Source organism: Orbicella faveolata, unplaced genomic scaffold, assembly GCF_042242905.1.
Source record: "Orbicella faveolata isolate gen_17 unplaced genomic scaffold, um_ofav_v1 contig_26, whole genome shotgun sequence".
Lineage (NCBI taxonomy): Eukaryota > Metazoa > Cnidaria > Anthozoa > Scleractinia > Merulinidae > Orbicella > Orbicella faveolata.
Window position 1 is genome coordinate 19,308,573 of NW_028301554.1, and position 24,192 is coordinate 19,332,764.

Sequence of the window (24,192 nt, forward strand, 5' to 3'; positions counted from 1 at the left end):
CTCGATTTCGAGTCCGGTCCACGTTCTTCCCCATGCCCTCGGTGGAGAAATAATTTTCATTCTGTAACCAATCACCTCTATCAAAGCTGTTGCTTACAAATTTGAAAGTCTTGAAACTTAGACGGCATTGATCTAGGGAGAGGGGGACACAAGGTATTTAATTGTTCCATTGTCTTTAATTTATGGTCCTAGTTGTCCTGCGGGGCACGATAAGAGATGAGTGAGAATCTCTTTAAAGGGACACTGTCACGATACATTTGCTGAAAACTGTTATAAATTCACGAAATGGTCCCTAAATTTATGTAATAAGAACTTAATTAACTCTAACTAAATGATTAAAAGCAATTTGATGAAGAAAATCCACACTGCAGCAATATTTTTGCAAAATTGCAACGATTTTTGAGCCAAACTAGAATTTTTGAAAAAGTGACAAATCCATATCGCAATCTGTTTCCATCCTCGCCATCGTTAGCCATCCTCACTTCCTAATGGGTTTTGATTATTTGTCGAGTACTGCTCTACATAATAAACCTGCATTATTGTTCAGCTTCCAATGATAGATATATGTTTTGGAGATTTCCAAAAGCAAGCTACAAATGGTGACAATGTGCCTTTACTGCGCCTTTCAATAACATGTGGACTCTAAAATTCAAAGCTCAACCGAAAAATGCGTTTTTCGCTACCGTCAATCAAATGTTCGGCGGCTCCTCCCAGGTTCCGAGCGCGCGGTAATCGTAATTGTTGAGCACGGTTTAGACAACGAAACAGTGTTCGGCAGTAGTCGGAAGCTGGGAGAAGCCGCCGAACATTTGATTGACGGTAGCGAAAAACGCACTTGTCGGTTGAGCTTTGAATTTTAGAGTCCGCATGTTATTGAAAGGCGCAGTAAAGGCATACTGTCAAGTATCAACCCTTTCTTTCGTGTTGGTTCACGATCCGGAGAGATTGTGGCTAAAACGGCCAAAAATGTTTTCATTAACCGTTTACCTCATGATATAGGGAATTCGATAATTGCATGCCTAAAACTGTTCCGTTTGGGAAAAATTGAAAAGCGAACAACATCATAAAAGTAATTTTTTCATATCGTTCATTTTCATTGCCACTCACTGAGACTACATCAACAGAAGAAAAATTTGGAAGAATATTACAGGACTGAAAACTTTGCCTCCATTAGAAAACTGACTTTTGTTAATAATTTGCTATGGAAATCAAAGTATTCTTATTGAAATAGATGTGAAGGTGTGGTGGCTTCATGGTTAGTGCGCTCGACTCCGGATCGAGCGTCCAGGTTCGATTCCTGGCCGGGGACATTTGTGTTGTGTTCTTGGGCAAGACACTTTACTCTTACAGAGCTATTCTCTGCCCAGGTGTACAAATGGGCGCAGAGGGTAGCCCTGCGATGGACTCGATGTCTCTCCCTCAATCCCGGGGGGAGTAGAAATATTCCTAGTCACTTCATCCTACAGAAACCGGGATAAGGTCTGATGGGCCACTTGGCTCGTATGCGGATTTAACCTATTGGAATAGATACATTGACGACTGAAATTCCTTACCGAATAATGTTGTCGATGCAGACCATGTTGTTAAGTTCACTAAGGTTTTCTACAAGCATTTAATTGCTCGTTAGCTCTCTCTGATTAATAAGTAATATTTAAAGTATACTTTGTACTAGATTATTTAATCTCGAAATCTGTGTATAGTTTTATCTTGTAGTATATATCTTTATTTCTCTATTTATTGGTTATTCATAGCTTTGGAAGTCAGCTTATGTGAAGATTTACGTTCTTCCCTGTTGGCACCATCCTTGTAATTTGTTAAAATCATTTTTTTTTTAATCACAAATAACGTTTGTTATAAATAAATCAAAAGCTTTAATGTATAAATGCACGAGTTCTCATAGGCCATTAAGTGTTAAATTGTAGCCAACTCCTTGAGTTCAGTTTATCACTGGAAAGGGTAAAAAAAAAGGTTAAGTCTGCATACAAGCCAAGTGGCCCATCTGGCCGAAGATTATCCCGGTTTCTGTAGCATGAAGCGACTAGGAGTATTTCTACTCCTCCCTGAATGGGATGCTAGTCCATTGCAGAGTTATTCCCTGCATTAAATTTGCCGGTACCCATTTATACACCTGGGTGGAGAGAGGCACTGTCGGAGTAAAGTGTCTAAAAAGTGTACCTCCGCTTTTAAGTTCGTGAAAATGAAACGATTTACAAGAATGGTGAGAAATGTCATCATGAGTAATTGTTTTCCTTGTGCAAGCAGCTGCTGTATGCTGCTCTCATTAAATAGTGGCGCTAATCTATGACATCGACTGTGTTTGCCTTTCAAAGGTGAATTCATGTCTTCGTAGTACTCACGTGACGTATGTTCAAAAACCATAAGCACAACGGATGCACGTGATGTTTCACACCCCTGACATTTTTCCCAAAAGGACCAACGTTCATTATCCCGTTAAGATTTACAGACAACAATCTGGTTCATGATGCATTCTACTTAATTTGTTACCGATTGAACGCCAAAAAACCGCGCGACCTCAGCTGTAACAACAAGTTCATCGCTTATGTGGATTATGTTTCTGTCACGTGTTTCTCTCACCATCTCGTGTTTTGGCTATTTCCATTCCATATCCGTAAACGTGCACGCAAGCTGAGCCAAAAAACTGCGCGATCTGAGCTGTATCAACAGCTCATCGGTTATGTAGATTATGCTTCTGTCACGTGTTTTTCTCACTATCTCGTGTTTGGGCTATTTCCATTCCATGTCCGTTTTATCCTTAGCTCCGGCGGGGTACTCCAAAAAAATTTATAAGCGGGGCTGTGCGGCGAGCTTGTTGAAATCCTCACTCTCTTTTGACCAACATGTGCGATTTTCCCTACCCTATAGTTCGGAACAGACAAAAAATGGATACCCTTTTAATTTTTTTTCAGACCTGACCCTTCAAAAAACATACTCAATTCAAGACCAGCAATCATACCCTAATTCAAACCAACATTGTTAAAATCGATACCGTATTTCAGACTCAAACGACTCAAAAACATACCCTTTGGCGTCGCATAAACCCCCCTCTTCCGGGCCCTTAGATAGCCCTGGGATTGCGGTGAAGTTGTAGATGATTGATACTAGTAAACACACTCGCCAAGATTAGACCCAGATTACGAACTGTGAGGTTTCTCATACGCGTATTATTCGGAAAAATGTTTCACCCGAATTTATATGAAAGAAAAATGGCATCTTTTGACATAAGAGGCAGCCTTCTCGGACCTCACGAGAGCTTAGAAACTCAAACGTTCTCTATTACAAATCGTATAACCCTGTGGAGTTACAACTTTGTAAAACATCAGGCCTCAGTTGTTCGAGGGCGGGATAACGCTATCCACCGGATAAATCGCTCCCCACTGAATCAGTGTTAACAAAACAAACCACGCTATCCGCTGGATATTGATTTACCTGGTGGAAAGCGTTATCCACTTTTCGAACAACCCTACCCGAACCAGGCACTTAAAGGGCCGTATATTTAATGAAAGAAAAGGGTTTTTTTTAATTTACTTTTTAAATATGACAACGTCACATGAAAACCGGCAATATGAATTTCCTGTGACTTCGTCCACCGTTCTCTTGTATTGACAGACATGGTTGGAACTTGGTGTGTTCGGTCCATCGCTACATGTCCATGTTACCGAGAGATCAAGCGTCATCATGGGAAGTAAATCTATAAAAAAAAAAGTTCGTGAAAATGTTACTGTTTACAAGACTAGTGTAGCAACTTGACAGGTAAACCGACTTATTTTAAGACCCATTGCCGATCTCAACATTCAAGCCCGGAACTTCGCTCCCAGTTCCCTGTGTAAGAATTAAGGGAGCCATTGGAAAACAGCTTGATCGAGTGCACGTGCGTCAGTGACACGTGTATGGATAGGGGAACGTAGGTAGCGAAAACACGGGATGGTCCCACATTACACGTTTCCTGCCAGAGGAGGCGTGAAACCGCGTGACAGACCTGAAAAGATCTTTATACTGAATACGACGTGTTATGTTGACTTGCTGTTTATAAGACTAGTGTAACAACACCCCGACAGATATGCCGACTTAAGACCCATACCCAGTCTCAACTTTCATCAGAGAGCGTACGGTAGACTATAAATCAAGCCTGGGGTTCAATACAAAAACTTCGCTCCCAGGGCCCCATCTAAGAATAAAGAGGCGAGCCATTGGGAAAGAGCTCGACAGTGCGCATGCGGGCGTCAGTGTATGTGCAGCATGCTCGTGTATGGGTAGGAAATGTATAAAATGGCGAAAAACACCAGATAGTACTCCAGTACAGGTTTCCTGACAGAGGAAGTGTGGCTCATCAGACGTGAAAAGATCATACATAATACGACTGGTTATGTTATCTTGTTGTTTACAAGGCCACTGTATCAACAGCCCGACAGATATGCCGACTTAAGACCCGTTGCCGACCTTAACGTCCATTAGGGAACGCACTGTAGACTAATCAAGCCTGAAATTCAGTGTTAAAACTTCCCTCCCAGGGTCCTATCTTAAATGCCTGTCTTAAATGGGAGAGCCATTAGGAAAGGGCTTGACAATGCACTTGCGGTTGTCAGTGTTTGTGCAGCATGCGTTCACGTGTATGGATGAAGAATGCTGATAGCGAAAACACGACATCCATATTACACGTTTCCTAGCGTGGCATGTTGTCGCAGTTTACTAGTTTTTACTCCGAGATAATTAAGTAGATGAAATGATAAGGGCCTGTCTCGCCAAATGTCACAGTGACTCGGTGATCTTATCCTGCGATCGAGAAGAGGTCCTCGTGACCCTTCTAAACTAAATAATAAAAGCTTGTTGGCCGCCAGCCTTTAGCAATGAAGTGTGATTCTGACTTTTACGTTTGTGGATGAAATCCCATTGGGTGACCATTTAAATGAAAGCTCATGAGTAGTGCTTTCACGTGGTATGGATTATAATACCATAAAGCTACAATAGTTCGTTTGGAGGCCTTATCTGACACCTAGTCACAGAAGAGATTGGTGAAGGTGGTGAGAGCTAGTTCTAACTTTTAGATGCTTGGATGCAGTCCCAGTGTGAGACCATTTCAAAGAGAGATTGAGATTTACTATTATTTGACGTTGTCGGTTGTCTGTTTTTTTCCCAAACGGAAGGCATGCAGTAGCTAAATTTTTTGTTGAAGGGGGGAACTATTTTAAAACTAAATTATCAGAAGGTTAATGTAAACAGGTTCTACTCTTACTGTAGATGAGTAATGCCCGCTACCAGTTTTACGCCCTATTATGACACCATAAATGATTACTAGCCAATCAACACTGACGAGAGCTGATAAAATGGATTGATCAAGGGTTGATTACTTTTGGCTTAGCGAAAGACATGGCGCACCTGAAGGCAAAGCGATCGTTCAACCCTTTTTAAGCTCCAGGTACAGCTTTTATTAACAATTTAATATGCTTTAATAGCATTAATACCAGTGAATTTGTCACTCCTGATTTTAAGGTAGTTGCAGTCCAGTTAGTGGAGTTGCACCAACCCTAAGCTTGCATGTACGCACCCAATGATAAACCATCGTTTAAGCTACGTTTTCATACCCCAAGTTCTGTTTCATATCCAAATTTGTTAACACTATCTTTGCAAAAAGCACAACCTATCAGTGTCCTTTTCCTAAACATTGAGCGTATTCCGAGCTTGATCCCTCGTGAATCTGCTATATAACCAGAACAGAGTGGCTGTGTGTATTCCAATTTTGTCCAACAAAGGCTTTGAAAGGCACTTCTGCTTCCGTGTTAAGGCCAATTTAATCATGCAGACATTTCCATTCGTGGACATAAAGAACATCATCAAACTTGGGCAAAACTAAAACAAAAACTAAATTTAAACCATGTGCGGCGCTCCCCTTCTCACTTTCTATAATCGCTCCTTAGCAAGACTTAACAGTCACTTTCAACGACCAGGATAACCACGGTAATCACGACATTGATCCTGTCAACGAGCAGTTACTTGCATATGACTCCTTAGTTCCACAGACCAATAAGACACGGCATGGAGAGACAACCAGCGGAGTGAAGGTACAGCAGCTCTGAAGAAATTAACTACATGTCCCTTTGTGTCCTCTATGTGTGCTGACAAAGAACAATACCTTGAGTGCTTAAGTCTAATTACTAAAATTGAAGTTAACATTTCAAGAATTAATCACTACTTGTGCACTGTTGGGTCATTTGTCGCTTTTGGGGGTTTCCTCAAGTCCTAAATACATCGTAATATTGTTATAACTACTTGGAGTATTCCTCCCCTTTTTAGATTTCCTCGAGTCTTAAATCATAATATCGCCAGACGGGATCACTTCTCATAGACGTATATTCGCTGTGACAAGCACTGGCGAGTCTCCCATTTTCTCAGAAAACAGGCCATAAATCTCTTTTCTCCCTTTCTGACGCCGTTCTTTGACTTGACTGTTTTACAACAACAAAGTAACTGCGACTTTAATTGAATCAGAAGGGTGTCGAAATGTATAATCACTTGTTGACAACACCAATTTGTTTTCTTAGTACTTAATGCTATCTTTCTTTCTTAGTACAATGCATAAAGCGAGTTGCTTCAGTACTCTCAATTTTGTTAAATTAAAGAAATTCAATTTAATAACGAGCAATGGCTGCATATCAGTGGCCATTGCGAAAGACATTCTGCATCTTTGAAGAACGAGATATGAAATGACTGAAGGAAACAAGAGTCTTAAATTTTCGCACTGATGTCGCGCATGGAATTTACAGAACGTCTTCTTCTCCACTGAAGCGAGAAGCACGATTCAAATAGCTGCTCGTAAGAAACAAGTTTTCGTTCGGAAATTTCGCTCTTTCCACATTTTTCCTTCCACGATTGACGCGCAAAGAGTAAGAGCGAAAACGTGCTCAATTTCTACAACATGGCGTCGCCTTACTCAACTTGATTTCAGCGATTCCAAGTTCACCGTACAGATTATTAGCTAATTAAAGATAGACAAACGAAGTTCTCCGCTGGTTATTTGACTCGTTTGTGGAAAAATATGTATAATTCATTGCTACAACCTTACATATACAAAGACATTTTATACGACGCGTTTACAATATATAACATCATGACACATAATTGCGCAAAATAATCATCACTGACCTAAAAGGTCTTCTAGGTGCAACAACACCCGGCGGAAAATGAATTTATAACTCTCCATTTACGTTAGTTTAGTACAAAGCATGCTTCCGAGTAAAAGTCAATGTACCCTACACCAAAAGTGAAGTTTAAGACCTCATTATAACTGCAGGAATGCGGCGACAAATGCCTCAAGGGAAATCAGCTGACGAGGGCAAAACTAATTTTCAGAAGAAAGACATTGGTATTCAGAGTCGTTAGTCAACTGAGAACAGAATTAAGAAAAGGAAGAATTCTTACAATGTTAGCAAGGACTAGGAATTCCTTCGAAACCGCACGATTCGGCCTGAAGTTGGTCAAAAATTGTCCGGCGGCCATGAACTACGTGAAGCGTCCACTCCATTAACTCATCATGCTTCAATGATGCGCCTGGAATCTCAGGAAAGCTCCAATCTTGTTTCTTTCATTTGCCATTTTGTGAACTGTTTGACACTTCTGCATTCAGACAACCTGAAATAACAATTGTTCAGTCATAAACTTGGGCTGATTATTTACTTTGGCATGAGCAGCTTTGAGGTTATCGACGATCTTCGCTCTTATTTCATTTCCAACTTCGAGTTCTTCGATCCATCAAACGCAAACCAGGAGAATTGCAGCCGATAAAAATGAATAAAACTTTTCGTAATAAAAGCTTCTCGGCCATATCCCTTTCGTGTTCAAAATTTAGGATAAAAGCAGAAGGTCCCTACACAGGAAACAGGTCAAATTCACTAAATTGAGCTCGTGTCAAGAGAATCGACTTAATTTCCCGTTTCTTCTTCTCTTATCCACATTTTCTTGTCAGTAAATACCTCATCATGTGGAATCCTTACCCAAAAGTAAAGCCTGCTTATTACTTCACCGCCGAGTTAAACATTACGAGGCAAAGAGGTGCTGGGTAATGCTTATGCTTCGCGGACATGCAGGGACTCCGAAGACCCCAGAAGACGAAGATACTAAATATATATAAACAAAAAACCTGCATTGTTTTAACTGAGACTGAAAATGTATTACAAAGAGAAACTTTTCGCTATTTTCTAACAAATAAGCCAGACAGTTGTGTTTTCTTTGTTGTCCTTTGCCCGTTCTCTCTTCAATGAACTGCGATCAACATGATGCTCAGTTTTACACAGGTTTACAGCGATTAACTGTCGGCCTAGTCTTATACTGAGCCTTATACAGTTTCATTGAAAGCAGTCCACGCAAAAAAATTGATCGATATCCATGGATTAGCCTTTTCCTCGGCCTTTTCCTAGCTTTAGTTAGTCGAATTGAAACCTTCGCCTCAAACCCGCTCGTTGTAGATTGTGTAAAACGATACTACCGTTGTTTATTCATCAACACTCTTAAATGTTTTCTTTTCTTCTCGGAACTAGCAGTTTGTCTGGTTGTGAGATGAACAGAAAATACTTTGACTCCATATCCTCCAATTTATAAGCACTGAGAAAAGCCGAGGCCCCGGGGCCGGGATGACGACGTCTGCGGTCGTTGTAAGTCTCATTATTTTCGTTCTCCGCTGTGTAACATTCTACCTCGGCCGACGGTCGAGCCCAAGACCTTCAGAATTTCTAATTTTCTAGTACCTCGGCGGCGGGAATCGAGCTTTGCTTGTGTTTACTGGCTCGAATCGAAGGTGATCTCCATCACGCGAAAAAGACAAGTCGGCTAATTCCGCATTATTCCGTCCTCTACAGAGAAGCCGTGCAACGTTGGCATCATTGACGCAAAGTGATTAACATGTTCGTTGTATTTTTACGTGTCGTGTTACTTCAACCTTCACTCAGTATTCACTAGGACCATGAACGAAATCTGCACCAAAGGAGTTGCAACACTTCGTTAAAACATGGCTGCATGCTTCACAATTCAAAGATGTGCTTTGCGGTCACTCATTGCTCGACAACTTGCTTCACTGAGTCACTGAAACAAAGCACGTCACTATGTAGCCCTTCTCTTTGCATTATTTGGATCTTGTGAACTTGGCTTACAAACATAATACTGATTCGCACCCAACTTTTTTGTTGATGCTCTGATTTTCATAAAACTTAAATAGGCGTATAGTCATAATTGAGTACACAAGGTTGACATCTTAATCACCAGAACGAATTTAGTGAAAATTTCCCTTTAGGTAATGTTACAAATGCACAATTATTCCGTCCAGCTTGAATCGATAAGCTACTTCTTAGTAAACAAAGAACAGGCTTTCAGTCGGTCGATTTGAGTCGTTTACAGAGCACAAAAGACGACAAAAGATGTTGCAACTTACTGACGTGATAGTTGGGTAGTGGATATCCTGAAGACTCCGCACTAACCGTCGAGTACTGTTAAAATAAATTCTACAAACCTTCCTTCATTACTTCGCTAACTTTGAACCAGTGAGAGCCGGCGTCAGTCATTTTGTGCAGCAGATTAAAAAAAAAAACTGGCGCGAAATTAAACAGTCTTAGTGATTTGTTCGATCCAAGACAAACTTTGTGATCACACTAAAACTGCTAACGTCATTCCATGTATTTATTGCATTTTAAAAGGCTCTAACATGTCTAAGTTTGCCGCAGCAGAAACAAAGCGAGTTATGCTCTTGTTTTCTTATGAGAAGAAATTACAAGTCACGCAAGTTAATAATAAATGATTAGTCACCTTGGGTTGTTCTACATTCATTCAGTCGATTGTCTTTGGTTCCATTTACAGTGGTGATTTTGTACTTAACGTTCGGTCCTAGCTCAATCTCCGTACGCCAGAGACGTTGTAATTACCAAAAGAAACCTTTTGTTTCTGTCTTGGCTTTTGTTTTCAGTTAAATGTTGTAGTTCTTCCTCTTTAAGCTGCAAATCCATATTCTAGCTGTTCTCGTTTTTCCGATTCGTGAATAGTAGTAGGTAATCACAAAATCCTGCTGACAATTACAGAAAGAAGCAGTCTTCCTTGACAATAATTTCCCGCCGTCGTAGAGTACTGAGACTTGTCAGATAAGTTTTCCTTCATCTCAGTAGATGTTTATGGGAAAGAATTGGAGAAATAAGGATTTCCAGAGGTCCATTGTAGCATAGTCAGTCCTTCTTTGTTGTTGCACATACGTCACAAGTTATTGTCTTTTTAACACGTGTTTCCGAGGTTCAGTTACTGCGCCATCTCAGGAAATCACGTTTCATCGTCGGATTCTGGTTATCTTCTCGGAACTTCACTTTCCAGAGAGGTAACTCTGGAATATTTTCATTAGTTGTTAACGATTACAATATATGTCGATTACTCGGTTTGTCTTTTGGCTTTGTTTCCCTCCCTTCTACATCACTTTCGTACTAATTGTCTGCGTATCAAAAATGTAACAGATATCCGTAAAATACCATCTTTGTATTAAAACACTGAAATGCTTATGGCTTACATTAATATTAGATAATCGATTCTGAAACAATAATTATCTTGTCGAACATATACATGAAAATGGTAAGAACGAAGGAAAGTAAACTAGATCTTGATATAAAAGACATTACAAGAATGCTAATATTAAAAGCTAAAATCGCGAAAGCTACTGTCTCCGTATCCTTCATGTTAATTTTCACAAAACCAAACCATATGCTGATCCAGTCTTTGGATGCGGCGAAGCTGCTTTCCCATGTCCCAGTCCGGTAGCCATGTGGATTAAAACTGACTCGTTGAACTGCTGTTTCCACCACCACACAATGGCGGCTTCATCGTTAACGAGGCCACTGGTAACCGCCAGCAAGATCTCCCAACTAGCCTGAGGACATCGATGTGAGCGTCTTGTCTCATCTAGTGGAATATGATACGTAAACACACCACGGTCACGAAACAACATGAAAAAGACAGCTATTAACACGTTTGTAGGACTAAAAAAAAGCATTCCCCGTCGACTTGATGTTATTATTTCTTGGTAATGAGAATTTAGATGTAACATCATAACATACATCATATACCAGGTCAAGCTTGATTGTGAACTCTTAAGTCCACATTTAACTTGATCTTAACATGTGTGTGCAAACATCAACTCAGTTATTTCCTCACTCTGCAAAAATATTTGTCGCACGTGTTCCTATTCGTTCCACCGACACGTGCAGTGTTCGCAGTCAGTTATGCGCGGTATTTGTTAGGCTCGATTTCTGCCGCTTTCTCGAGTCCGGTTTACGTTCCTCCCCGAGAAGAGACGGCTGGACGCTTGAGCGGCAAAGCATGTCTGTGACGTAACTTCATAATGTAATTCTTGCGGCGCTTCAGGTGGCCGAAAAAGTCATCTGAAATCATAGGCAGGCCCACATGACGCCTACGGCTGGTAAAATTTGTGGCGTTTTCGCCACTTCTTCTAACTTTGGCCCTCCAACCTATTTTGTTTCACATTATTGTTGCGGAAGGGCATTACATGCTGTGTTCTACAGAAGAAAAAAAAAGTAGAGCAGAGCTGTTTGACTATGCTGTAGCAACTGTCATGTCAAAGGTCACACATATGAGTTCGGGGGAGGAGCGCGGGCTCTTTTCCCGAACAGCGGCTGGTAATCGAGCCTAGGTATTTGTTAGTCTGTGATGACAGGTAAAGATATCGCATTAGCTTTCTATGATCTAAACGTGTGCGAATTCAGTCTCAAACCTTGTCCAGCGGAATTCTTTCATCGATCTTACAGCAATCTGTACGGTTTATCTCGCCAAAACCGCATAATCAATTCGAATTTTCAATGAGGTCAAAGTCTTTGCGTTGTTTAATTTCCTGCCTCGGGAGTTCAAGCCGGGAAAGTGAGCAATGCCCCTCGTGGACCAATTACAACCACTCTAAGGCATAACGGAAAGTTCTCCTGTCGCAACACCTTGTTACTCAACAACCAATAATTTCAGTTAGACCACTTAATATGGCTGACAGCAGTTTCCAGGGATTTTTCAGAACTTCCTCTTCGATGGATCAAAAGTACCACTCTTTGATTTAGCTTTAAGTGCTTTTAACTCAAAAACGACTCAGGTGACTCCCACTTGTTATCATCGAATTGTAATCTGCATGTCAAGGTTCAACAGTGCACAAAGTTAAAAAAAAAAAAGCGAAGTCAGAGCAATTTCGGAAAAAGAAAACTTACGCAATATATAATCAGCTGTAGGGCTGATAATGTATTAGCAGCCCGCTGAGCACGTGTTTTCAAGAGGCCGAGTTTTTATTTGGCAACGTATGTTGATGATAATTGTACTTTCTACTAGTAGTAGATAACAGATTCAACCAGATTCATCGTTTGTTTGCGGAAGAATTTTCGAGCAGGAATTCTGGTTTGGAATTTCACGTTTCATGCCATTAACTCCAACCCAGAGATTCTTCTTTGAGGGACCTCAACATAGTGTGAACATTAAATTCCAGTGTATTATTTGGCGAAAGAGGTAAACACGCAGATGTTTACTGCGAGAAATTCCAAACCAGAGAGTCAGCGAACTACGAGAATCGTCCATTCTAGTTTTTACAATAACTGTCTAATTTCTCGCGCGCTGATTGGCTCATTTTTATCATCAATAAGAGTACAGACGGATAAAATTTTAATTCATTTCAGCTGTCAAACTGTCAACTTTTTAACCAATGAGATTTTATAGACTTTTTTAAGTAGCCAATCAAAAAGCGAGAAAAGCTATGTTCGCGTCATTTTAAATAAAATTCACTTATCTTTGTTTACGACAAGTTTACGCGTCTTTTCCCCTCATTTATTCCCGGCATTTGACCAGTTTGGGGTCTTGTTATTGTAAAAAACAAATTGACATTAGTTTTTTATGCGTCTGTCCTCTTATTGATGATAAATTTCGTCATAACATTGTCAAAGTTTACTGCGGAAGTTCCACAGCCATTTTGACAATGTTATGCCGCAATTTATCATCAATAAGAGGACAGACGCATAAAAAACTGATATCAATTTGTTAATTGGACTTTTGTGCTTCATGCAAGAATTTCCAAAGCAGAGATTCTGCTCGCTGGGAGGATCATCAATTGGAACTTTGGACTTTCATCATTTGACACACTGACACCTTAACACTGGCCTAACTCTGGTAGATGGCATATTGACTCTTAGAGAAAGGAGAACCATAACCTGCGAGCTGGATTTCTGATTTGGAATTTCGTGCTTCATGCGAGAAATTTCAAACCAGAGAGTCTGCTAGCTAGGAGGACCATCAATTAGAGTGTTAGACTTTCATTTCATACACAAACACATTCATCGGAAAACGAGGGTGTCTATTTGTAGTACAGTTTTGCGACTATCGGCTACTAACCACATAGAAATTTTGAGGATCTTGATCTCGCGATCAGTGAAATCCTTATCAAAAGCACTGTGAATAAGTTTGTCCGCCTTTCAAGCTAGCTAGTTACGATCAAGAGTAAAACTCTTATTTTCGGTGCATAGCCATAGCCTGCTGGCAGCCCGGCGGTTTTTTCTGTTAGGGTCACTTAGACGAATGCCGCGCCCATGTCTCGTACCATTCCCCTTTACACTAAAGCGTCATTCCTCATAACCCCTTCTGAATTTCGAGAGAAAAACAGACTGCCAGCGGTCTACATAGCTATGGGATTCTAAGAAAGAAGCATCCGAATCGTAAGTGAACATTACTTCAATTTCCCTAATACTAAGTAGTGCCTGAGTCACACCACATTGCTAAACATGAATATCTTTGTCCTTGCGGTTGAAAACGGATTAAAATTTAGCATGTAACGCACCAAATTTATTGCGGCATAATATTAATAACATTATTACATCTACTAGCGTTAGATGAAAAATTCAACCAGATTCATGGTTGGTTGGCGGAGAAAGGAAGGCTATAGAGTGCGAGCAGGAATTCTGGTTTGGAATTTCACTTTCCGTGCGAGAAAGTCCAAATCACTCAAACCAGAGAGTCTACTTAGCAGGGCCTCAACATGATGTGAACATTACACTTATGTTATTTAACACTCGAGGTCAACAGGTGATTTGGTTTGGTATTCCACGTTTAATGCAAGAAGTTCCAAACTACAGAGTCAGATCGCTCCGAATTACACGATTCATGCGCTAAACGCCAAGCCAGAGAGTCACATCAACATGATGTGACCGTTATATTTATCACTGATGTCATTTGACTCACTGACAAAAGCGAGGTATACTGCTTTTGTGATAGACTGACGCATAGCAATGACCTAACTGCGGTAGATAACAGATTGACGCATGGATAAAGGAGCGCTATAGCCTGCGAGCAGTAATTCTGGTTTGGAATTTCGTGCTTTATGCTAGAAATTCCAAAGCAGAGAGTCTGCTCGCTAGGAGGGCCATTACTGAGTTGAGCTCTGGACTTTCATCATTTGAGACACTGATACATTAAGACTTACCCAAGTGTGGTAGATGACAGAGTGACTCTTGAAGGAAGGAACCATGGCCTGCGAGGAGGATTTCTGTTTGGAATTTTGTGCTTCATGCGAGAAATTCCAAACCAGAGATTCTTCTCGCTAAGAGGACCATCAGTTGGAACGTCAGACTTTCATTTAATGTGAGACACTGAAACATTCATTGGAAAACGAAATTTGTGGTGTAGTTTTGCGAGCTGTAAATGACAGCTTTAACTGAATTCATTTTTCGTCGGATTAACTGAATTCATAGTTCGTCGGTTGAGGAAAGACCAGACGCTTGCGAGAAGGAATTCTGGTTTGGAATTTCGTGCTTCATGCAAGAAGTTCCAAACCAGAGAGTCTGCACGCAAGGAAGACCATCAGCTGGAGCACTGGAAGTTCATCATTTGAGACACTGACACATTGAGACTGAGAATGACTTAACCGTGGTAGATGGCAGATTAACTCTTGGAGGAAGGAACTATAGCCTGCGAACGGGAATTCTAATTTGGAATTTCGTGCTTCATGCGAGAAATTCCAAACCAGAGAGTCTGCTAGCTAGGAGGACCATCACTGAATTGGAGCGATAGACTTTCATTTTCTTTCACACTCGAAAAGTGAGCGAGTCCTTTCGTGGAATTTCGTGCTTCATGTGAGAAACTCCAAGCCAGATAGTCTGCTTGCTAGGAAGACCATCAATGTGACGGCTAGACGTATATCGTTCAGCACTCCGTCACACAGAAACAAACACCTTTGAAGGACAGTTGTTTCGACCTGTTTGTCTTTTTGGCCACTCTTTAATAATAGCGTTATTAGCCAGTCAGCTTACGTAATTTGCAATACTGTACTAGGAGAACTATACGAGTGACAATGGTAAACTCAGTGATGGGGTAGAGGCCGTAGGACTGTGACAAATTGAACAGCCAATTAAGTTTGTTGCGGTACAATAGCAATAACATCTACTAGAGTTAGATGACAAATTCAGTCACATTTATCGTCTGTTGGAAGAACGAAGGCCACTGCTTACAAGCAGGAATTTTGGTTTGGAACCCGCACATGGAGAAACCAAGTGTGATTTTGCAGAAAACTTATCATTCATTATTGGAAGGAGAAACAATGCCTGTAAGTCGGTGATCTGATTTGGAATTCCACATTTAATGCGAGGAATTCCAGATCAGAGCATCTGCTTGCTAGGAGAAACACTAATGTGACCGCTATTGGAATTACATCATTTGACACAAGAACATACCCATTGGAAAAACGAGACGTTTTTGCAATTTCCTTTCTAAAAGCAATAGATGACACATTCAAATGCATTCATCGTTTGTAATGAAAGGACCAAAGCCTGCAAGCAGGTGATGCGGTTCTATGGTGGACCCTATCCGTTAAGACTCACCTAACTGTGATAGATAACAGATTAACTCTTAGAGGAAGAAGAACCATAACCTGCGAGCTGGATTTCTGATTTGGACTTTCGCGCTTCATGCGAGAAATTCCAAACCAGAGAGCCTGCTCGCTAGGAGGACCATCATTTGGACCGTTAGAATTTTATCATTTGGGACTCTGACACATTAAACACTGACCTAACTGTGGTAGATGACATAATGACTCTTAGAGGAAAGAGATTCATAGCCTGCAAGGGGGAATTCTGATTTAAAACTGCAAACCAGAAAATCTGCTCGCTAGGAGGACCATCAGTTGGAGCGCTATACCTTCATTCGATACACTGACACACTGACACACTCACTGAAAAACGATGGAGTGTCTTTGTCGTCTATAGCGCATTCAACTGAAATTATGGTTCGTCGGTCGAGGAAAGACCAGAAGCCTGCGAACAGGATTTCTGGTTTGGAAATTTGCGCCTCATGGGAGAAACTCTAAGCTAGAGAGAGTGCTTGTTAGGAAAACCATCAATGGGAGCGTTATGCCTTCATTTGACACACTGATGCACTCACTGTAAAACGATGCGGTCTAATTGTAGTTTAGGTATTCTAGTGGTAGAGGAGACATTCAAACGAAATCATACTTCGTCGGTTGAGGAAAGACCGGTAGCCTACGAGCAGAATTTCTGGTTTGGGATCTCGTGCTTCATGCGGGAAATTCCAAACCAGAAAGTCTGCTCGCAAGGTTCAACAAACTCTCATTAGACTTTTCACTCTCGTTAGACTTTCTTTTGACAGACTGACACATTTATCAGAAAACGATGTAGTCTATTTGTAATGTAGTTTTGCGAGCAGCAAATAAAATATTCAACAAAATTCATGGTTCGTCAGTCGAGGGACGACCAGTAGCCTACGAGCAGGATTTCTGGTTTGGAATTTCGCGCTTCATTGGAGAAACTCTAAGCCATAGAGTCTGCTTACTAGGAAGACCACTAATGTGACCGTTGTTTAGCACACCTGCACACACAAACAAAAGCCTTTGAAACTTACAGTACAGTTATACTAGATTCACATCAACGAGACTGAAACCAAAATGTACGTAAGCGTCGATCATGCGACACTTGAGTTTTGCATTGTCGATATATCGATGATTGTTATAGTGTACTAATCTACTCAACCGAAAGAGGATGAAGGGTAAGTAGGCCTTGCATCACCTGATGGAACTGATTTATAATCCTCGTACATCAGCATATCAAAACGAAGTCTTTCTCGGGAACAGTCAGTTGAGTTTCGCGCGATTTCCTGTGTTTAACAATAACAGACGTTCCCGCGCTTGACAGCCGTTGTGTGTTTTTCAGTCCACTGTGAATGCTGGAAAAATCCTCGTAAAATGATGAAGCACTGGATTGGATCTAGTGAACCGAGCACTTGTTTGACCTCAAAAAGAAAATTAACGAGCTCTTTGAGGGGTTGGCGTTCTAGCTTTTATATGTTAGATATTTGATTTTTAGAGTCAAAAAAACTCGTTCACTTCTGATCGATTTCACAAAACTAATTTTCCTTACCTGGTGTACCCTTTGAAAGCGACTTTCTCTGATTTTGAGTTCTAAAAAAACGGTGAAACACAACTATAATGGAAAGTTTTCAAACTCTTCTAATGATAATGCTTATCAGTTTTAGGATCACCACTACGATGTCACGTGTTTACGCACCGCAACGCCCACGTGCTCCCTTGCTCCCATGGTAAATCGACAAGTACACAGCTTGATTCAACAGTTATAGTTACGTCAAGCGGAGGAGGACTACGAAGCTTTCATTCCTCCCTACATGGCATTAACTTCTTTCTTTAATATTACCATTTTGTGTCCAACAGGAATATACGCAGGGAATCGTAATCGGGGTAATCCAGTCTATCACCCGAGAGTTTTCCGGTTCGACAATAAGAAATTTCACTACGAGGCATTAGCCAAACACGCTACTTTATCGAACATAAAAGTATACACCCACAGTACTCTATAGCTCAAATAATCGAAATAGCACACCGAAAATTGATAACGCTAAATAGTAAAAGTAACGAGACAGACGAAAGATTGCGTGTAAGGGAGGGTTTTATGCCGCAAAAAAAACATCTACAATGTTTACAATAATTGTTCTTCATATTCTAGTGACATGCAAGCTTCGAGAAAACAAAACTGTAATTAGCATAAACTAAAGACACTAGTTAAAAGACTTTAATATATCCTGATATATTGTACTTTGGCTGAAGAGCCTGCATTTGACTCATTCTTATTAATCTTATAGCTAAGACTTCATCTGATCTGTTTTTACATCGCGTTTCCTGAGGGTATTCACAACAACAACAGCAGTATTTCGGTCAGTTTCCCTGTTCCATCTGCTGGTCTACCACGAAGAAACATTTGGCGCAAGCTGAACGGTGGTGCACGACGTAGGGGCAGCAGAGGAGAATTTGGATTGACTTTCGTGACTCAATTCTAATTCTGCAATTAACAGTTCTCATGCTATCTTGACTTGATGATGTTTTCATTGTCTCGAATTGATTTACTGACCTTCAATTAACTTAGTTATTTGTTATTGTGTATGCTTATGTCAGAACAAACCATATCACGATCGACCACTAAGTAATTAATTAGTGTCGTACCGAAGGTCAGAGCTCAGAACTGAATAGCTGAATTTCTGACGGGATTCAATATCACATTTTACCCAGCGTTTAATCCTAAGCAACTGGTAAAAATCGGGTACTAGTTTGCCAACATCGAGCAATTTGCCTACAGCTCTCGGTAAAATCGTTTACCAAATTTCAGTTCTCTAAAAAGTGACATCTCCTTCCAGTATTTTCTCGATTATAAATTTATTCATGAGGGGCTTTGGAGTGCAATAAATCTTTAATCAGCCACTTCATACTCTGCCTGCTTTAAAGAAGTAAGGTTAGTTCATGAATTCCCATTCTCTCGACGATACTCCCTGAGAACAGTATATCCCAATTAACACGCCTGTACTGTGGACTTACATTGCCTGAGAAGGTAAGGAAATCTTATTGACAACTACCGAAAGCAGAAGTTTCGTTTACGTCCAGTATAACTATCGTCGAAGAATTGTGCTTGTGGACGGATGTAGGTTTCGTTCTCTTCGTGCGGGGCAGTTTTGGGACGGAATTTCATTCTAAATACGATTTGGTTACAGCAGGGAGCATTAATTGACTAGCGACAATCTGTTAAACCTCTTACGATAGCTGATTTACAAAACGTCCACTCAAGAAGTGATCAAACTCTGTAAAATACGGCGTTGAATCGTTGTGCTCGGCAGCGTTGAGAGATCGAAAAGATTCCGGACTGATCAGTTTTTCACTCACATGTAATCGATAACACGAGAAGACAAGCTAGGATCAATTACAACTATAGGAACGAATTGCTTCAATACGTTTCCTATGGCCAAAGATGGTTAAATGTTCCAAAATAACGCGTAAGAGCTCATTACTTTAAGATCGCCTGCAAACCTTGAGAACAAATTATTAAGTTCATGTCTCCTCACGGCTGATACTGATGTAAATGTTACTGACATGCAGAATCACGGCTCGATTGAGAACTCTTTATTTGTTTTCTCAGAGATGACTCACTATATAAAATCCAACATCTATGCCATACGAAGCTTTGAAACAATGAAGTAAATGTGTTTGCTATAAAACGTTTACTCGGAAATCACTTGAAGCTATTGTTACAGATGATATGTCCACCGAAAAATGGGAACATTTTCTAGAAGTTTGCTCTCTGTACAAGAAGATCCATCTCTGGCCATTTATAGAAAATTAATAAATAACTAATGGTAAGCCTGCTACGAAAGGGAGTGATAAATTAACACGATCCACCTCATTATTGGTAAAATTAATTTCACGACGGGTAAAAGAGAAAAAGGACTCAAACAAAACAAAATTTCAAGATGTCACCGGTCTTCCTGCTTTTTTCAGGATGTTAATCACACTAATGGCGGTATTCTGGTGCGCCCTGTTCCCCTTCCAGGACCACGCCAAAGAAGTCTTCGGGGACAAGCTGGAAAGTGGGCGTGCATGCAAGGACAACAGAGAAGAATTTGGTTTTGCTTTAGTTGGGCATGACCTCAGAAGCGTGTACGCTGACAATTTTGCTCGCTGCTACTTTGAATGCAGTTTAGAGGAAAGATGCCAAAGTGTGACGTTTCTCTGGAACGAGAAAGAATGTCAAATGAAGAAAGAAACAAAGAAGTCAAGACCTGGAGATTTTGTGGAAAATCCAGCTGCTACTTACATGGAGAATAACGATCGAGGTCTATTAACTCGCTGTTTTTGCACGACTGCCTAGATGCTTTTCAAATAACATTTGACAAGTAGCCCCTAGAAACAAATTCATATCCCCAAGAGGGGTGGGGTGGGAACCCCTTAGGGTTTTGTTCAAAAATGACACAAAAATTATTTGCATTTAGTCGATAGAGGTCAGCTTGCTATGCAAAGTGAGATGCTTTATGCTGCCATCTTGCCGGGATTTCACTGTTTCCTCATGAAGTCAGGGAATATCGTAAAATGCTGATGAAATGAAAAAAACAAATTGCAATTTTACAATGCTTCTCGAGAACTGGAAAAATCGAGGAATTTCGTAAACGCAGTTGACTAACAACAATGAGACTTACGTGGCCTCAAGTGATCCTCTCAACTGACTGACGGCCAGCCTTTTAGCTGGCCTCTGACAGACAACCAGGCTTTAAACTGGCAAATTACCAACATCTAACTGTTTGGATGAACTGATAGCAAACGCACAAACATTTAACAGACAACTGACAAACAACCAAAAGTGATTTTCGCCAAGTGGGTATGACTCTCTGATCATGGTTTCTTGCAGCAAAGAAAGGTTCAAAATCCTCGGTCCCAGGTTCTTCATGCAAAGATATTCTGATAAGCGGCGAGGCTCACGGAGATGGCGAGTACTGGATCGACCCAACAAACTCAGAGAACGCCTTCACAGTTTTCTGTGACATGACATCTGTTCAAGGTACATTGAACTAATATTTCCTTATTACAGGAAATTTTCTTGACACTTTAATTTCGCGATTGCGAAACTGAAGTGAACTAAAGATGACGTAAAAATTATTTCTAATGAAACGTTTCTAAAAGAAAATTTCAAACTATTCTGAGACAATGTATTGGTCCTCGTCATTACTTTCGTCTTCCATGTAAACTTCAACCGACACCTCTTTGGTACAGCCATCAAACTGTCCGTTGTATTCACTGGTTTCTTGTAATTCTGTTCGACAAGCCGCTTACACCTCTCAACGGCTTCCACGTTCTTTGTGCAGGTACACGTACCGAGTCGCACCGTTACCTTCTTATTTAAGTTGTGACCATCTGAAATGTGTTGATATAATAAGCTCGAGGAATGACTTTGCTTTGATACTTTTAAATTAAGTCGTTTTACCCACCTCAGTTAAAAAAATGTTAAATCACATTGTCAAGGAAATAACCAAACTTGTAACGATGGTAAAGTCGCGAAATTAGAGTGATTTCGCGAAATCGGGGCATTTATTTAAGTGTCGTTAAATATACGAACTCCGATATTTTTCTACAGCTGGCAAACACAGGGGAATTTGGGCTTTTGTATCACCAAACAAAAGCTAGGGAATATTCCATGGTTGCAGGCTCCTTTCTTTACGGCGTTCCCATCATTTTTCCTCCAACTTCTTTCACGTTTTTCGCTTTGAAAGGATGAAGGCGATCGCCATTTTGACTCCCGTCAACTTATGTTTTTTCATTGACTTGCCGTCTAAAGGTGTTAGAAAGAATTAGGCACTGAATAATTTATACTTCTGTCCGAAAAGAAGGTTAACTAATCTATGATTCATTCATTCTTGGTGTTTTACTCCCGCGCTTTGTTTCTCTTTAATTCAGGTGGGTGGACACTCATCAGTCGTTTTCTGATGAAAGGTGTAAATTCTCCACAAGATGCAGCTGTCGAGTCAGATTCTTACAGAGAGATCCTTTCTAACTACCACTCCAACAGCCAGTTCTTGTTGCGAGATGGCGTTAATCAGTTGAAGAACGACATGGGCTTCACTCAGATCCGGTTTTACTGTTATAAAAAGAAGAGAGACCGAGTGTTTCACATCGTAACCAACCAGAACACCAAGGGAGCTAACGTGGTGAAGTTTTTTACCGAGTCTGACACTATCCCTAGAGCTTGTGACTCTTTTACACGCCTCCCTGAAGACAACTCAACTCTGGCCGATAGTTGTAGTGATTGGGCTTTTGAGACCACAAATCGATGGGGACATGAAAATAACCTTAATAAAAGACGCCTCTATTCAAGGCCAATTTTGTGGGCGTGGAAACGATACTACACTCTTAGTGGTGACCCACTTACTTGTGATGACAAGTTAAATGAACTCGCGATGTCTAAGGGAGACAAATGGCAGATCTTTGTACGATAAGGCAATTGCTTTCAATGTTATAGAGCGGTTTTCAGTTAAGTGTCAAAGGTAACAAATAATTGCTTTGGATTTGCTTCGCACGGCTTTATGATTGGTTTAAAGAAGGTCGAACCACTTATTTAACGAATCAGATTTAAAACTAAAACCAATTGCCAGTCACGTGTTTTTTCCCCGCGCTTGGCGCCGGTGACATGCAATTCCTTCGATTTCTTTCTTGAAAACCTTTCCATATGAAGCTTTTCACGGAAAATTATCGTGCAATCAGAAGTATACTGGCATGTGTGAGCACGGCTTACATCCCTTTAGGGAGTTTAGCTGATTGAGACATTTTGTTTTTAATTTCCTCTCCATGCATTCTCGGTCCTTATTTTAATATATATAATTTATACATCATTTTATTTAAGTTTATTTTTTTAAGATGGCAGTGTGCTACACTTAGGCCAGGTGGGCGAACTGTTTGCAAAATATGCTTACTGAAGAACATAGCTCTGACTCAATTGGTTAGCACCTAAGTAAACGTCCTCATATCGTTAAAGTAAATATATCTCGAAATATAGATTGTTTTGGAATGATGAAGTTGACAGGCAGTGTTTTCTACTGGTTTTGCTTTCGTCTTTGTTGTTGTTGTTGTTGTAAATAAGGAATCTTGTTTTACATATTGCAGAATATATAGTCAGGGGTGCTTACTGAAAGAGGCGTTTAATTATCTCATATCTGTTGCTCATGCAAACAGATTCAATACATTGTTTGATATCGATATATCTGTTGTTAGTATCACCCAACTAGTGGACTAATGTAAATCCTGCATCTTGATAGGCTACGCAATTGGCGCAATCGAGCGTGACGCTTTCTTTCGTTTTATTCCCAAATAAATATTTCTTCAACTTGCATTTGCTAACTTTATTATTGCCTTTTCTGTTCGACTAGTTGGGTGATACTAAAACAATTAGACTCTTCACCCTCAAGGGCCACGGGTCAATAGCACATTCGGCTTCGCTTCATGGGCTAATTGTTAAATAGCACGTCTCCACAAATCATGTAACCATATAAATTAAAATTTTCGTCGGCGAAAAACTGAATAAAACAGAGTTCCCTTAAAGATCCGTAAGATGTTTCTTTCTAAGTTCATTAACTTTCTTGGCTTTTTACTTCAGAAATGAGAGAGGGGGGCTTATTGAAATGATCTTGAGGCTTAGGAGAGGAGTTTGGTCTTTTAGAAATGGGACTCGGCTCGACAGTTCTTACGAAATATGCATTTGAATTTATATCATAGGGTTAGGGTTTGCGAATGCTTCGATTTAAATGCGTTTGTTTTATTGGCCGATTGCACTTTGCTCAATCCTCATAACATGATAAGAGTTTTTACTATTATATAATACTAAATATTGAGGTTAAATGAAGGCATTTAAGCCGGCCTACTCTTAGATTGCGAGAAGGTTTAGTCGTGACTGGTTCACACACGAGAACAAACGGCACTAGTTAACTATTTATGACTGAGTAAAATTAGTTTCACCTTTTCTAAATATTAAATATGACATTTTGCCCGAACAGGTAGACCATTCCATGTCGTGAGTTTTTTGGCTAATAGTGAGATTTTCTATAATTGTTCTATGTAACTACTTCCTTCTATTGTCCTAATATTTCTTAATTTTAGTAATTTCTTTAGTTGAATTACGATGTCTGTACTCCATCTTACTCTTTATGCGCGTTATTCGTTTCGGAAAAGTCCTTAGCCGTCCCTCGACCAACAAAAGAAACGCTACAATCTTGTATTTTGTCGAGAACGTTAGCCTATCTCGTTCCCAAATCTCTTCGTCCACAAGAGATCTGGGAACGAGATTAACATTCTCA

The 24,192-nt window shown here is 40.3% G+C and overlaps 1 protein-coding gene and 1 long non-coding RNA gene across 2 annotated transcripts; one reads left to right on the forward strand and one right to left on the reverse strand.

Annotated features, from left to right (window-relative positions):
* Nucleotides 1-1,049: 1,049 nt before the first annotated feature.
* LOC149108439 (uncharacterized) lies at nucleotides 1,050-23,440 on the forward strand. The gene is made up of 5 exons (XM_089296360.1): nucleotides 1,050-5,434; nucleotides 5,934-6,077; nucleotides 19,856-20,190; nucleotides 20,760-20,909; nucleotides 21,803-23,440. Exons 3-5 carry the CDS (start codon nucleotides 19,857-19,859, stop codon nucleotides 22,339-22,341), a joined length of 1,023 nt encoding a protein of 340 aa, XP_089152486.1. The 5' UTR covers nucleotides 1,050-5,434; nucleotides 5,934-6,077; nucleotide 19,856; the 3' UTR covers nucleotides 22,342-23,440.
* LOC149108440 (uncharacterized) lies at nucleotides 7,027-11,087 on the reverse strand. Its single transcript, XR_016209261.1, has 2 exons — nucleotides 9,437-11,087; nucleotides 7,027-7,644 (listed from the first exon to the last, which is right to left on the reverse strand). It is a non-coding gene; the product is annotated as an uncharacterized LOC149108440 (long non-coding RNA).
* Nucleotides 23,441-24,192: the final 752 nt, after the last annotated feature.

Coding starts and splice junctions, on each gene's coding strand:
- LOC149108439 (XM_089296360.1), top strand. CDS start 19,857: ATGTTAATCACACTAATGGCGGTATTCTGGTGCGCCCTGTTCCCCTTC. Junction 20,191..20,759: donor CATGGAGAATAACGATCGAG/GTCTATTAACTC, acceptor GGTTTCTTGCAG/CAAAGAAAGGTTCAAAATCC. Junction 20,910..21,802: donor TGACATGACATCTGTTCAAG/GTACATTGAACT, acceptor TCTTTAATTCAG/GTGGGTGGACACTCATCAGT.